This window comes from Camelina sativa, chromosome 14, assembly GCF_030686135.1.
Source record: "Camelina sativa cultivar CO46 ecotype springtype chromosome 14, ASM3068613v1".
Classification (NCBI taxonomy): Eukaryota; Viridiplantae; Streptophyta; class Magnoliopsida; order Brassicales; family Brassicaceae; genus Camelina; species Camelina sativa.
Window position 1 is genome coordinate 9,848,720 of NC_141893.1, and position 13,920 is coordinate 9,862,639.

The 13,920-nt window shown below is 33.6% G+C and overlaps 2 protein-coding genes across 3 annotated transcripts; one reads left to right on the forward strand and one right to left on the reverse strand.

Annotated features, from left to right (window-relative positions):
• The first annotated feature begins 605 nt into the window (after positions 1 to 605).
• On the forward strand, positions 606 to 3,520 carry LOC104740900 (serine hydroxymethyltransferase 6). Of its 2 annotated transcripts, none has more exons than XM_010461623.3 (4): positions 606 to 2,066; positions 2,209 to 2,614; positions 2,778 to 2,879; positions 2,987 to 3,520. In XM_010461623.3, exons 1-4 carry the CDS (start codon positions 984 to 986, stop codon positions 3,208 to 3,210), a joined length of 1,815 nt encoding a protein of 604 aa, XP_010459925.1. In that variant the 5' UTR covers positions 606 to 983; the 3' UTR covers positions 3,211 to 3,520. The 2 variants fall into 2 exon arrangements, with proteins under 2 accessions (XP_010459925.1, XP_087339556.1); XM_087483430.1 differs by having other exon boundaries at positions 670 to 2,066; positions 2,734 to 2,879.
• Positions 3,521 to 5,294: 1,774 nt separating this feature from the next.
• LOC104740901 (uncharacterized) lies at positions 5,295 to 6,870 on the reverse strand. Its single transcript, XM_010461625.3, has 2 exons — positions 6,253 to 6,870; positions 5,295 to 6,140 (listed from the first exon to the last, which is right to left on the reverse strand). The coding sequence occupies exons 1-2, from the start codon at positions 6,616 to 6,618 to the stop codon at positions 5,502 to 5,504; spliced, it is 1,005 nt and encodes a 334-aa protein (XP_010459927.1). The 5' UTR covers positions 6,619 to 6,870; the 3' UTR covers positions 5,295 to 5,501.
• Between the last annotated feature and the right edge of the window lie 7,050 nt (positions 6,871 to 13,920).

Consider the following 13,920-nt stretch of genomic DNA (forward strand, 5'->3'; position numbering starts at 1 on the left):
TATTGAATTTTAATTACTTTTTTTTTAACTCTCAAAACAGTTTTTCATATGAACCACACAAGTTTTGTGATACTTTTGGAAGTTAAAGATTTTTTTTTTTTGTGGTTCTAATTATAGGAAATAAAAGCATTCAAAACTGCAGTTAAGGAAAATTATCATACGGAATTTATAACTCTTTATATTAACATATATTCGTATTTAATTCAATCAACCAATCAAATTAAATATATTCAAAAGTTTCACTTCGAAAAAATAGTGTAGATGATAGTTACATGTATTTCATTTTGGGTTTTGTTGTGTTACGATATCATGAATTCTTCAACATGCAAATTGTATTCACTAAAGAAAGGAGATGCGTGTGATTCAACTAATTTTTAATTCATTGACAAGCATTTAATTACATTTTTTTTTTTTTTTATAAAAACATTGCAAAACGCTTTTTTATGTGGTTGGTCTCTCGTAAACGTTTTTTTTTTTTGGTTTGCAAATGCAACATAGCGTTTGTGGTATTATGTGTATGAATGTAACTCTAAACCAATCAATTCAAATTCCCCCAAACCGAAATAGTCACCGGCTACTCCCGGTTGAAAAGTATGCGGCGTCTAGAATCAGTCATGTTGCCGTCTTTACCTATTCAGCCGGTAACCCTTCCAAATTCCATTTTGCGTTTATTCCCAATTGGCCAATTCTCATCAAACCATAGCTTCCGTATTCATCCGACGAGAGAGAGAGAGAGAGAAGAAAAAGCAAAATTCAGACTTTTTTCTGGGTTTTTAATTTTTTAGGGTTTGTTCGAATTTGGATGGAAACCTCAACTTCATCTGAAGATAAACATAAAGGAAGAAGAAGCTTTCGTTGTCTCCATCGTTGCAGAAACTGTTGTCTCTATTGCTTTTACAGCTAAAAAAGGACGAAGCTTTTAGCGATTCTCACATCCTTCTCGTTTTCGAAATCTTTTTTGTGGGTTCTTCTAGATTTTGGTTATGGATCGTACTGCTCAATCATCAGATCTCTCGTTAGGATTCGGTAGCTCCCACGCTTTGCCGCTACCTCCAAGAATCCCAATTGCTGATGACTCAATCACGCTTCAGATTGATTCTAGTTTCCGTCCATCTTCTAATCCAATACCTCCTGTTCCGCTTCAGCTCCTAGAGCAGAGATTCGATTTCACCGGAGTCGTTCAGGAAGACGATGACGTTGTTGTTGGTGATAACGATGTAGAAGATGATGATGATGATGATGATGATGATGATCAAAGGGAAGATGAGCAATTTATTCTCTTGGGTCATCCCATGAAGTTAAAACGATCTAGAGTTGGTAATTCCAATTCAGTCTCATCATCAAGTTCTTGTAAGAGATTTGCGATTGATTCAGGGGTTGAGAGTAGACGAGCTGGTGTTAGAGCTTGGGGTAATCAGTCGATTGAAGAAGCTGATCCTGAGATTTACGAGTTTATGGAAAAGGAGAAACAGAGACAGTTTAGAGGTATTGAGCTTATAGCTTCTGAGAATTTCGTGTGTAGGGCAGTGATGGAAGCTTTGGGATCTCATTTGACTAATAAGTACTCAGAAGGTATGCCTGGAGCTAGATACTATACAGGGAATCAGTATATTGATCAGATTGAGATTCTTTGCCAAGAGCGTGCTCTTACTGCTTTTGGACTAAATCATGAGAAATGGGGAGTTAACGTGCAGCCTTATTCGTGCACTTCTGCCAATTTCGCTGTTTTTGCTGGTCTTTTGATGCCTGGTGAACGAATCATGGGATTGGATTCTCCCTCAGGTGGTCATATGAGTCACGGGTATTACACGCCAGGTGGGAAGAAAGTCTCGGGTGCGTCTATATTCTTTGAGAGCTTTCCATATAAGGTTGATCCTCGTACAGGGTATATTGATTATGATAAGCTTGAGGAAAAGGCGCTTGACTATCGTCCGAAGATACTTATCTGTGGTGGGAGTTCGTATCCGAGAGACTGGGAGTTCCCTAGGTTTAGGCATATTGCAGACAAGTGTGGAGCTGTTTTGATGTTTGATATGGCTCAAATTAGTTGTCTTGTAGCTGCCAAGGTAATGTTTATCTCTGTTTCCATATTGTGTTATGGATTGTTTCTCTTTGGCATCAGTCACCAAACTTGAGGCTTAAGCACTTGATCTTTGTGTTTACTCAGTGACATTAAACTATTTTCTTTGCTCTCTCTTAATGTTGTAGGAAAGTCCAAATCCGTTTGACTATTGCGATATTGTTACCTCAACGACACACAAGTCTCTCCGTGGACCTAGGGGTGGTATCATATTTTATAGGAGAGGCTTGAAGCCCAAGAAGCAAAGCATGAATCCTAATCACTGTGAGAGCAACATCCTATATGACTACGAAGAAAAAATCAACTTTTCTGTCTTTCCATCGCTGCAAGGGGGGCCTCACAATAATCATATAGCTGCTCTAGCCATTGCCCTCAAGCAGGCCGCTTCACCAGAGTACAAGCTTTACATGCGACAGGTCAAAAAGAATGCCAAGGCTTTAGCATCTGCTTTGATAAGCAGAAAGTGCAAGTTGGTAACAGGTGGCACCGATAATCATTTGCTTCTCTGGGATCTGACTCCTTTGGGCTTGACAGGTAAGGGATTCATCAGTCTGAAAATTTATTATCAAACTTATTTGAGATCAAACATATTTGTCTAGTTTCCCAAAATCAAAGTCTTATTTCTTTGACGTCTGTACAATGCATATGTTTAGCTCTGTCTCCACAGAACTCAAGTCATCCGCCTTGTGCTTTTCAGGCAAGGTGTATGAGAAAGTATGCGAGATGTGCCATATCACTGTCAACAAAGTCGCCATTTTCAGCGAAAACGGCGTTATTTCCCCTGGAGGAGTGAGAATAGGTAAGCAAACAAAATTCTCAGTGAAACCTCAACAATCTGTACTCTGTAGTCTGTTTTGAATTCTTTTTTATTGTTGTCTGATTCTTGAAAATGGGATCATGTATCAGGCAGTCCGGCTATGACCTCAAGAGGTTGTTTAGAATCAGATTTTGAGACAATGGCTGAGTTTCTATATAGAGCTGCTCAGATAGCAAGTGCTGGACAAAGGGAGCACGGGAAGTTGCAAAAGGACCCACTGAAAAGCATCTATCACTGTAAAGACATTGCAGATCTCCGGAACCAAGTCGAAGCTTTTGCTACTCAGTTTGCAATGCCTGCGTTTGACATGTGAGTCATCCTGAAGAACGAGACCACCTCAGTCTCTCTCATTTTTTTTTGTTGCCATGGTAATCTAAATCCATACACCCATTTCTCTATTTTACAATATCAACATTACCTCAATTTATGCTAAACTTAGATCAATATTTGGGGGGAGAAAACAAACTTTTGTGTGTTGTTGCTACTATGGTCGGTTAATTCTTTATTGCTTGTGTACATAGACAGACATTAGGGGTGTGTTGGGTATTAGTGTATCCCCCTTTATAAGTTCTTTTATTTTCAAGTGGTAATAATAGAACACGGGAAGAAAAATCAAAAACAAATTCTGGAAAATTAGCTGTAATGCAGTTGGATTTTTGTTATATAGAAAAGTGGGAATAATAATATACTTTCAGGATGTTTGTTTATATGTTGGGGAACACAAATAATTTCTGTAACCAGAGGAAAACTTGCTTCTGACCTCAATCATTGCTATTTTCCTTCGAGAATTAGAATCATTAATATTCTGAAGAAGTGAAAAAAACAAAACCACTGTGACAAAAGGAATGTACATAATTTGTTTATTTGTTATGAATATATTTTTGTTATTATATCATTGTGTTTATTTGGTAAAAATCAGCTAAGAAAGTTTGGTGTCCTACTGAGGAGGCAAAGCATGGACTTCTGGTGAGAGTCTAAAAGCATTTAGATTCTGCCATTTTTTTGGTTTTGATAATGACATCTCTCCCAATCTATAGTATATATAGATTGGCTAAAGAGACAAAATTAAAGAGATAGGAAAAGGGTTTTTAGTCACACAACTTAATTGTTACTAAAATATCTTGATTATGTTCTTAAAGGTTGTTAGTAGTAGCTTAGATGAATTTCTTAACATCCATGGGAAGTCTAGTGTTTTGTAAACACTTGGTGAAGTTTGATTTTTTGGAATGATTGTTATTAAGGGAGAGTAAGATCCAGGGTTGAACAATTATTTCCGGCCATCAGTGGCTTTAAATGAATTGATTTGTACTCATTTAGAAGATTTTGATAAAATAAATGTTACTACAATGTTTATAGACTGAGACATGATTGTTCTCTAGTGCCTTTTAACTTTTTCTTTCTCTATTGGAAATCAAGAATCAAGAGAGCTAACAGTAATGGGAATTGGCACTTTTGGTACTTTGATTACACATATACCAAGTGATTTTTTGAGGGTTAAAAAAAAAGAATATTTTGTCAAAGATGTTCTTTTTGGGTTTAGAAAAAGGAGAAAGAAAAGCAAAGATGAGTGAATTGTGTGTAAAGCAAAAAAAGATTAAAATATTTAAGTAGTATAAGAAACTTAAAGAAGTAAACAAGGAGTGCTTTAAAACAGTGGGTGGGGATGGGATTTAGGGTGTGAAATTGGTAATAATCATAATTATTGACACAAAAGCCACCAAATGGTGTGCCCAAAGCATATATATTTAGATGAGAGTGCCAAAAGACAAATCTGCTTTACAAAGGATCCATTTTCATCATTAGTATTGGATTAACACCACAAATTCAAAATTAACAATCTCTCTTGACCTCCTCCTCCTATGTGAATCAAATCAAATCCAATTTTTGATCATTGGCTATTTTCAATTTACCTTTCCTTCTCCAACTATTTCAAGGAGACAACAAGCACCCCATTTTGACCAATTGTTTTTTTCTTTATTTAACTTGTGCTAGTCTGACTCTAATGATATAGCAATAGGTCACAAGTTACCCCATAGAGTGTACTATTAGTGAAGGTGGATGATCAATTCTTTTTAGTAAACTTTCACTCGAGTATTGTCATTTCGCTTAATTTTAGGTTCGGTCTTGTTATCTATAGACTATACCGACAAAGAAATATACAATCCCCAACTAATCTAATGTTTAAAAAAAAAAAAATCCCAAAGTCCAAAACACATACACCATTCCATTAGTTGAACTCCCATGTTTTGAAACCTTCCAGAAGAACAAAACATCTTGCAACGGCAGGGAACTACCAAAAACTGAAAAAGCAGACATATACTTTAGATATGATTCAGAGAATCACTCCATTTCTAGAATTACATATATAAACATCAAAATACTAAAATAGAGCAAGAATGACAAAATTCTCAAATTCCAAATTTTTTTTTTCATAACAACAAAGATAAAATAAAATAAAAAGTTACAACAACTCCCTACCAACTGATTCATCTAAAAGCCTAAAAGCCTACACATTTTTTTTTTTTTTTTTTTTTGTAAACTGAAAAAAATAAAAACCAAAATGTCAGCTTTTGAGAGATAGAGAGAGAGAGGATTCATTTATTTTCATCTATGGCTGCAGAAATCCAAAAGCTTTTTTCTTCCTTCAACAATTTCCTCAAAGAAATCATCGATTTGGGCCGCAATACTCTCTGTCCCATTCCTTAAATTACTAAAATACCCTTTCAGATTCTCCACTCTCTCTCTCAGCAGCTCCCTCTCTTCCTCCTCCCCTTCCTCCCTCTCTCCTCCGCCGCAGAACCGCCGCTCCAGCTCCGCTTTAAGCTCCTCCAACGCCGCTTTGCTCCGTCGGTACTCATGCATCAGTATCCCTTTCCTCATCCCCATCCTCCCGACCTCAGCCGCCACTCTCTGCTGCAACCTCCCCATCGCTCCGGCGAAACCTCCGGCTTGACTCTGCGTTATTATCTGCGTCTGTGTCTGCGTTGTTGCGTCTCCAGGGAAACAGTAGACGAGACCGTTCATTAATACCATGAGGAGAAGCGAACTCATGCTCCTCGTCGCGTAAAGCACGCCTCGGAAACCGCTGAATCCGTTTTGTAGCTTCGTCGACGATTCTATCGCCGTCGCCGACGTTTGCTCCGACCAAAACGGAAACCTTTGAACTCGGTTCTCCATTACTGCTCTGTTTACTTCCTCTATCCCAATCGCTTCTCTCCTACATCCTGATATTGCCCTTATCACCTAAACCACCATTAAAAAGCAGACAACAACAAAAAACTAAAACTTTGGTCCAAAAACACTAAAAAGATTCAAACTTTATAAGAAAAAGATTCGATTTTTACGATCACCCCACCTGACGAGAAAGCTGAGGTGAGAGACGACGGTGGTGGTGATGACCATCGAGTGTGGAAGCGATAGAAATCCCGGCGGAGGAGAAGTTTTCGACGGAGGAGACGGCGGATTTGATGACGAGACAAGCTTCCCAAAGTTTGGAGCTTTCGTCCATATACTCATCGAGCCATTTGTCACCGGCGGGAAGCTGAAGTTTCTGAACCAAGAGAGTGAGATGTGAGTGAGATGTGCGGAGAAGACAGAGAGCTCTCTGTAAGAAGTGTACGGACATGAAGTTGTTCGAAAGGTAAACTCTTTCGAGATCTTCCATTGATCTGTTTAGAAATGAGTAGAATCCGTTCACTGAGTTTGCAGAGGACGGATCCATTTTTTGATGAGTTATGTATATAATAAAGAAGAAAGCTTTCAAAGATCTGATTTTTATTTTTTTTTGGTTTTGGGTTTTGGTTGGTCGATGATCAATGAGAAGATATTAAAGAGAGAGAGAAGTGAGGAAATTGGGGGAGAGGGAAAAAAGGAAGAGGAGAATAAAAAGGTTATATAGAGATTTGGAAGGTGTATCTATGTATTCATGTACGTATTGTCATCGTATGTATGTGTAGATGAAGAGGAAGAAGAGAAGAAGGAAGTTGAGGTTTTTGATTCTAAGGATGAAAGGGATTGTTGGGTACAATGATGGATGTTTCCTACTGAGGAGGAACGATGATTGGTAATTTTGTCTATTTTTGTATATATATTTTTTTGTTTTCCATAATTTTCTTTATTTCTTTTTAAAATGGGTTATAGTACTACAAAAAAAAATAAAGAAATTATGGAAATAATACATATTGGACAAGAATTTGTTTCATGATATCTGTCTTAATTTGTGGGTCTTATTACACTTGAAGATATATGAAAATTGAAAAATTGTAATGAGTTTTGTTTCTTTTTGTAGAAGATACTCCATGAGCTATCTTCTTTTTTTTATGGTCTTTGGAGAAATTGATGCTTCGTCTGAATAAAATCTCTAGTTGTTCGATATAAACAGAAGAATATAAAAAAGAAAACAAAAATTTAACAATCATGAGCCCCAATACCTTGTATTTGGTAGTATATATGATTTATTAAGTTTAGAATTTTCGTTTAGGGTATCTAATCCCATCTTCACAATTTTACTATATACAGTAGGTTTGATTACAAAACTCTTGATGTTAAACCATATCAAGATGTATGACATTCAATGTGTGTAACGTTTTATATCTTTGTATATAAAGCTTACAGTTTGATTTTTTTGCCTTCTTGGTAAGTAAGTTTATGTATTGAAACAAAAGATAGGGGAGCCGAAGATAAGATTCTTCTAGGTCTTGATTTGGTGGTAAAATTCCGATAGATCTTTTGAAAAGGTAATTTACATTGACATTTATTTATGGTAAAGATTAAATATTGAGATATTCCAACGATCAACCTAAAAACATACTAATAAATTATTAACGTACAATTTGGTCCCTTTTCTTTGCTAAAACATTCAATAAAATAAAAAACAAGGAGCCATTGAATCTTTAGGGTTTTGAGTGGGGTTTTAATTTATTTTTCTATGTTCTCATTTGTATATGTATGTTGAGTTTTATTTTAGTGTTCACTTTTTTAGGTGCTTCTTCCCTCTTTTCCTCCCTCGAGCTACTGATTTCGTGGGGGTTTTTTTTCCGAGAAAATAAAAATAAGAAAATGATTTAACACTTAATAGTATTATTTTCTATTTACCCAATTCATATTTTGGTAATTTGGTTTATGCCACCTTTTTCTACAATTTGCAACATTTGCCAAAAAAGAATAAATGGAAATGATGAGATTCTTTGTATGTATCCTTTTAGGTCGATGCACATACTCAAAATTCTTTTTAGGACATAGGTCTCTGTGATGTTTACAAGCCATCATCAGTCCTATAAGGTATACATTATGATCAACCCTTTATTCTTATTTTCATTTAACGAAATATTAATTCCTTCAAAGTATTTATTAATTGATTAAACATTACTTAGTGATTAGTATATTAATATAGTCAACAACTTAAATTGTATTTGTCGAAAATTATTCATATAGATGCCGCACTAGTGACTTAGTTGATCGAGATTGATTTATATAGTACGACGATAGATTCGTTGGGAACTATTATAATGCAATCCTAATTTATTTTTAAAATCGTAAACTTCAAAGTGGCATTTCGGACCCATTTAACGGCGGATATCTCAAAAGGAATGTTATGTACTCTATTTAAACAATAAATTGAGTTGATATGTAAGTTGGAGATATAATAAATGCAACAGGGAGAGAAGAAAAAATAAAATTAAAATGCAAAAGTGAAAATATATCTTGTAAGCTAAGACGTCTACTTTGCTTTATTTCTGTTACCAATATTGAATGTCCATTAGTAGTATATTTTCTTATTATTTTGTCGGATTTTATTCTAGTAAATTCATCCTAAAACAAGAATTTTGGTAAACTGTTATCATTGAAGATAGGGATTAGAATTCACGTGGTCACACTCGTTCGGTCAAGCCACAAAGACTAGTAAAACCCGGTGTGCTAGAAGAACTTGGAAGATAAAAAATCTGCATCGAGATGATCTAAACCGAATGAGCTAATCCGCAAATAAACACCAATAGTTTTTGTCAAAGAAGCACAATAAAAACACCATTACGTGTAGGTTTATATATGTATAAAAAATGTAAATGATATGATGAAGAATGTGTATTATTAGTGTATATAATAAGAAGGATGGTGCGAGAGAAATGAGTAGTGGCAGTGGAGCAAGGGGACCATGAAATCTATGGGAAGCGTCGGACAACTCAAAAACCTCGGTTTCGTAAAGAGACTTTCCCTTCCATTCTTTTTCATTTTTTTTTTCTTAAAACCAAATTTAGTATACTATTTAGTCTCTACCATTTTCTTAATTCTCCACCAATTTTCAACTTTTACAGAAGAGTTTAAGAAAAAAAGAAATTGATATCTTATGCTTAAATTCAAGAACATAACAGAAAAAGTTATAAAAAAAAAAGCTCTTGTAAATGTTTTTTCTTTTGGTTTTCCAATGTTTGTTTTTGTTGTTGTTGTAAATGCTCTCATAAATATATATTCTCTTATGGTTTTATTTATGTTTAAATTTCGTAAATAAGAGAATAGAATAGTGAGAGAATGTTTCGTTTTCTTATTAATTGTGTGATGGTCCATAAACTGCTAGTATGCATAGACCATCTGCCTCTCGAATCTATTCCACATCAGTTTCAAAATGCAAAAAACATAACATCAAAAATCATAATTTTCTCAGCTTTCTAAAATCTAAAGAGGTAAAGAGAAAGAGTTTTAGTTGGTCCCAAAAAAAAAAAAAAAAGAGAAAGAAAGAAAGTTCTTGTAAAATATAATTTCTGTCAACTATTTATTTAAGAGTGTCCGAACATTGACATACAAAAGAAGACACATTGCAGAGTTGATATGATTACGTATCATGCAAGAAATATTTTTGCAAAAATCAAGATGATAATACTATGGTGGAAAATCCGAATTACCGTCGCACAAAAAAAAAGTTGAAATTTAAAATACAACTTTTAATTGTTTTCTTAGCATTTCCGTTGTTATTATTATTAGGGTATTTGTAAATGAATGCAGTGACAGTGACAATGAGCAAGTGTGACATTAACCTGTCTACCTAGAAGGAGAAATTATTATTAAAAATAAATTAAGGTGGTACGCAACTGATTAGTGCTGCTTAATCTTTGAGTCAGTGATTTCTAATCGGACGGTGGAAAGAGAGATGTGGAATAAACTTTTATTCTTTTCAAGGGTCAACTGACCCCCACTTGAGATCTAGAGATATGCTCTCTTTTCTTAAATTTTTTTACCTTTTCCCCCATTATATAGTAAATATTCTCCATTAAACAATCTTTTGTATAAACAAAAATTGGATAAAAAATCAGTGAACCTAGGTAGAGACTCAAGACCTTTCTTTCGAGATTACGTTACAGAAACGTTTTGGTTTAAGTTCTAATTATTTCTTTGCGTTTTTGTTTACATCTAATAATTTTTGAAGTATCAAAAGAAACTGTAACGTTTCATATTTTTTTTTCGTGGTGTTTAATAGAAAATAGCGTTTGGAACAATCAATACCTTAAATATTTGATAAAGAAAGATGTTGAACTAAAAAATGATTTTGAATGAAAAGTTTTTTGTTTTTTGACATCAAATTTTGAAACTAAAGTTAAGAAAGCAAATTCATAGCTGTTTCGATGTAGCCAGAGATATATACTATAAATGCCAGTTTTGTATACTTCATGGAGACAGATATGTATCTATGTGGTTATGATACATTCGTACACATGACAAATTATATTTTTTCGTATGTGGTCCAAATTCTCAGTAATGATTTGAGTGTCTTATCCGTGTATATGACAAGTGTTTATGTATAAATTATAGAAAAATTGAGAATAGATACCGAAGAAAAGCTATAAACTTGGCTTGAAAGTAATATATATCAATACCGTTACTTTTACTTCAGGACAAGAGAAAGAAGAATTCGAAATATAGGAATAGGGAAGTAAGAAATAGTAACCAACAAATGTTTTACTTTTATGAATTGGACTGAGCTTAATTAAGGTACGTAGTGATATGCAGATTAAATCGGGTAAATAGATCAATCATTTTATGGAGAGATAGAGAGGAAGGAGAGACAGAGAAGGGTGATTATTAGAAGAGTGAGAAGGAAGTGGCAGAACAAGTCATATCAAGAAGAGACAGCTGTAATTTCATAAAGACATCAAGTGGTAGAGAGAAGTGTGATGCTTAAGGTTGGTAACAAAAAAAAAAGTTACTGCTACTTTTCTAAAAGCATCTCTACTTCTATTTTTGTAGTTGTACACACTTCGACTCAATCAGTATCAACATTACATCATCAGACGTCGAGAAAAAGCTAAAGAAGCCAGATTTGTCTAAGGAAGTGTAACATTGTTAGAAAGGATCTTCTTATTCATAAGCACATAAAGAGAAAGATAAAAGAATCATCTCTAACAATATATAAAGAGTGTTTGCATACAATAAAAATAATGCAAAGTTGAATGCAAATTAATAAAATAGCAATGACACTCATAATATTATTTGTTTATCTATTTAATTTGAACACGTTTAGATGAAATTTACATTTCATTTAGTAAATAAAAAGATTTTATGGTAAAGTTTTGTAGTCAAAGTTTTCTTTTTTTCGATACTTTTACTCTTTAAATATAACAGTAACTAAATAAGTATCATCATTAATCCTACGGTTTTGGGTGTACCTATTTCGATATACTATAACTCAAGGTCGGCCCCTTCTCGTTCTACTACTACTACTCTCCACAGCTACTTGTCATCATTTTCATTCTCCCTTACACTTTTTCCTTACCCACACCAAAACAAAGAGATCGATGAAGTGTTTAAACAGTTATGTAAGTAAAAAAGGTAAAAAAAAAAAAAAACTAGACATACGTTCGTGTAGATGATGGGAAATTGTGTCATGTGTGGGATATGAATAATTCAAATGGTACACTGAGTATATTGTACTAGTGTTCCTAAAATAAGAGCAAAGACCAAGACTAAACTTAAAGATTCATGAAACGTGGCCCTTTCAAAGTTTCCTCTCGAACCCACAAGAGTGCCATCTTTGTTCCAACCAAGTTTTGTCCTTTATTGATAACCTTAAGCAAGACACTGGTTTTATGTTTGTTCTCAACTGCACGTCATGTTTATTAGTGTCGCGAAAGAAATAATCGTATGTTTCTAAGGAGACTATTTGTGTTTGTTATATGAACCACGTGTGTGCGTTTGTGTGTGTGAGTAAAGAAGTTTGATGAGCCCAAACATGTTTATGAAAGAGCAAAGAAAAGATTTGGATTTTTGTGAAGGCTTTTTCAACAAAAACCAACTGATTGAGCTGTATAGTTCGCAGTATATAACTCAAAGGAAGCAGTCATGGCACTGGCTAGACGAGACTCAACATAGTGACACGTTATAGTACTGAAATCCTTTAGAATCCACCATAACATGAAAGTTGCTCAACTCTCTCCATATCAGTGACACGTCAGTAGTGGAGAGAGTGATACCTGTCAATCTAAATTAAAATCAAACATATTTAAAATTAAAGAGGAATTAGAAATATCTTTCATGTCTTTTATTCTTTTTCATATCACAAATAATTTTAATATTTATATAAAAAATCTAAAGAGACTTATAACATGTTGATGTATTCTTTAAGTAAGTAGATGCATCACCAAAAAAAAAAATGTATCGAGAGTAAAACCAAAGATTTGCTTTGTCCTCTCAGGGTAAACCATGAAGATATGAACATATAGTTTAGGCACTAGAATTTTCTCAACAATTTGAAGGGTTGTAGCAGTGACTGGGAATTTGGTTACTATTGTATAGAAATTCATGAAAGTGTGTCTTTAGAGAAATATTTTTTTTTTTATAAAAAAGATCGGAGTTTTGTTCACTATCGAATGAACGAAAGATAGTTAAATCAATGATATAATGTTGGTTGAGGAAAATACAGAGAGAAAAAAGAAGAAAATTAAATAAATTTTAGAGTTATATTCAAAAAATTGAATAGCTAGCAGCAAAGGAAGTTGTCTATATTAATTATAACCATTAAAGAGTTAACCAAACTGCAAGAAAATCTTTTTGATAAAAGAGAATTTGAGAGTCTCATGCTATTTAATTGAGAAGCTTAAACACAAATATATCTAAATACCTAAGTTTTAGACAAGAATTGTATGATGTTTAAATGTTTTTATCTACCAATAAAATGTGCAAATGGTATGATTATTTTACTTCCTAAAAAAAATGCTAATAGTTTTTATCTACAAAAATCACTTTAGAGTAAGATGTAGCTTTAAACAAAATTTAGTATTATTTGCCTCACAAAAAAAATCTTAGTTTTGTTTGGTAATATATACTTTTTAGTTTTTTAAATGTGAAAATATAAGAAACAAAAAAAGGTATTGCAATAAATGTATATATAGATATAAACAAACCGCGGGTATTCATCTAGTAAATGTAAAAATTCCCTAAATCTCATAATTAGCCGTCAAACAAAGAGATCCCATGTGTTTTAAACTCAAAGCTTTGCTCAGAAGAAAACTAATTTGTAGTTTATGATTTAATAAGCATTACTTCAAGTCTTCAATGCTATACAAAGAAATGGAGTTACAAAAGCTGGAGAATAAAAAACATCTTAAAACAACAAAAGAGCTATTGAATTGTTTGTAGTACTTTGTACTGTCAATAAAACATGATCCTAGAAACTACTAAGAATTATAATACCAGAAATTTTAAGAAAAAAACATGATCCTAGAAATGATGATCAGATTAATAAAAAAAAATTGTAAAATCAGATATTAACTGTTGTAATAATCACATCAAGAACACTAACTTCAAAGTACGGATTAGCTGGCGGGAAGAAGGAGGAGGTTTAAGAGCATACCAAACACCAACCGGTTCATCTTTTTGGTTTAATTTATATGTTATTTTATTTTTTTTACTAATGTTTGACAGATTCATTAAACCAAAAGAATAGAAATTATTCAAGATTACGATTTTGTCAACTTGTTTATTTCATTTCTACACACAAAAAAAAAGTAATTTAATAATTCCAGTTGACTTCGAAAGA

What these genes read in the sequence shown, in the direction of transcription:
- LOC104740901 (XM_010461625.3), bottom strand. Translation starts at nt 6,618, where the DNA reads ATGGATCCGTCCTCTGCAAACTCAGTGAACGGATTCTACTCATTTCTA. An exon ending in CACCTCAGCTTTCTCGTCAG is followed by an intron (nt 6,141 to 6,252) that starts GTGGGGTGATCG and finishes ATGGTGGTTTAG; the next exon opens with GTGATAAGGGCAATATCAGG.
- LOC104740900 (XM_010461623.3), top strand. Translation starts at nt 984, where the DNA reads ATGGATCGTACTGCTCAATCATCAGATCTCTCGTTAGGATTCGGTAGC. An exon ending in GACTCCTTTGGGCTTGACAG is followed by an intron (nt 2,615 to 2,777) that starts GTAAGGGATTCA and finishes TGTGCTTTTCAG; the next exon opens with GCAAGGTGTATGAGAAAGTA. An exon ending in CCCTGGAGGAGTGAGAATAG is followed by an intron (nt 2,880 to 2,986) that starts GTAAGCAAACAA and finishes ATCATGTATCAG; the next exon opens with GCAGTCCGGCTATGACCTCA.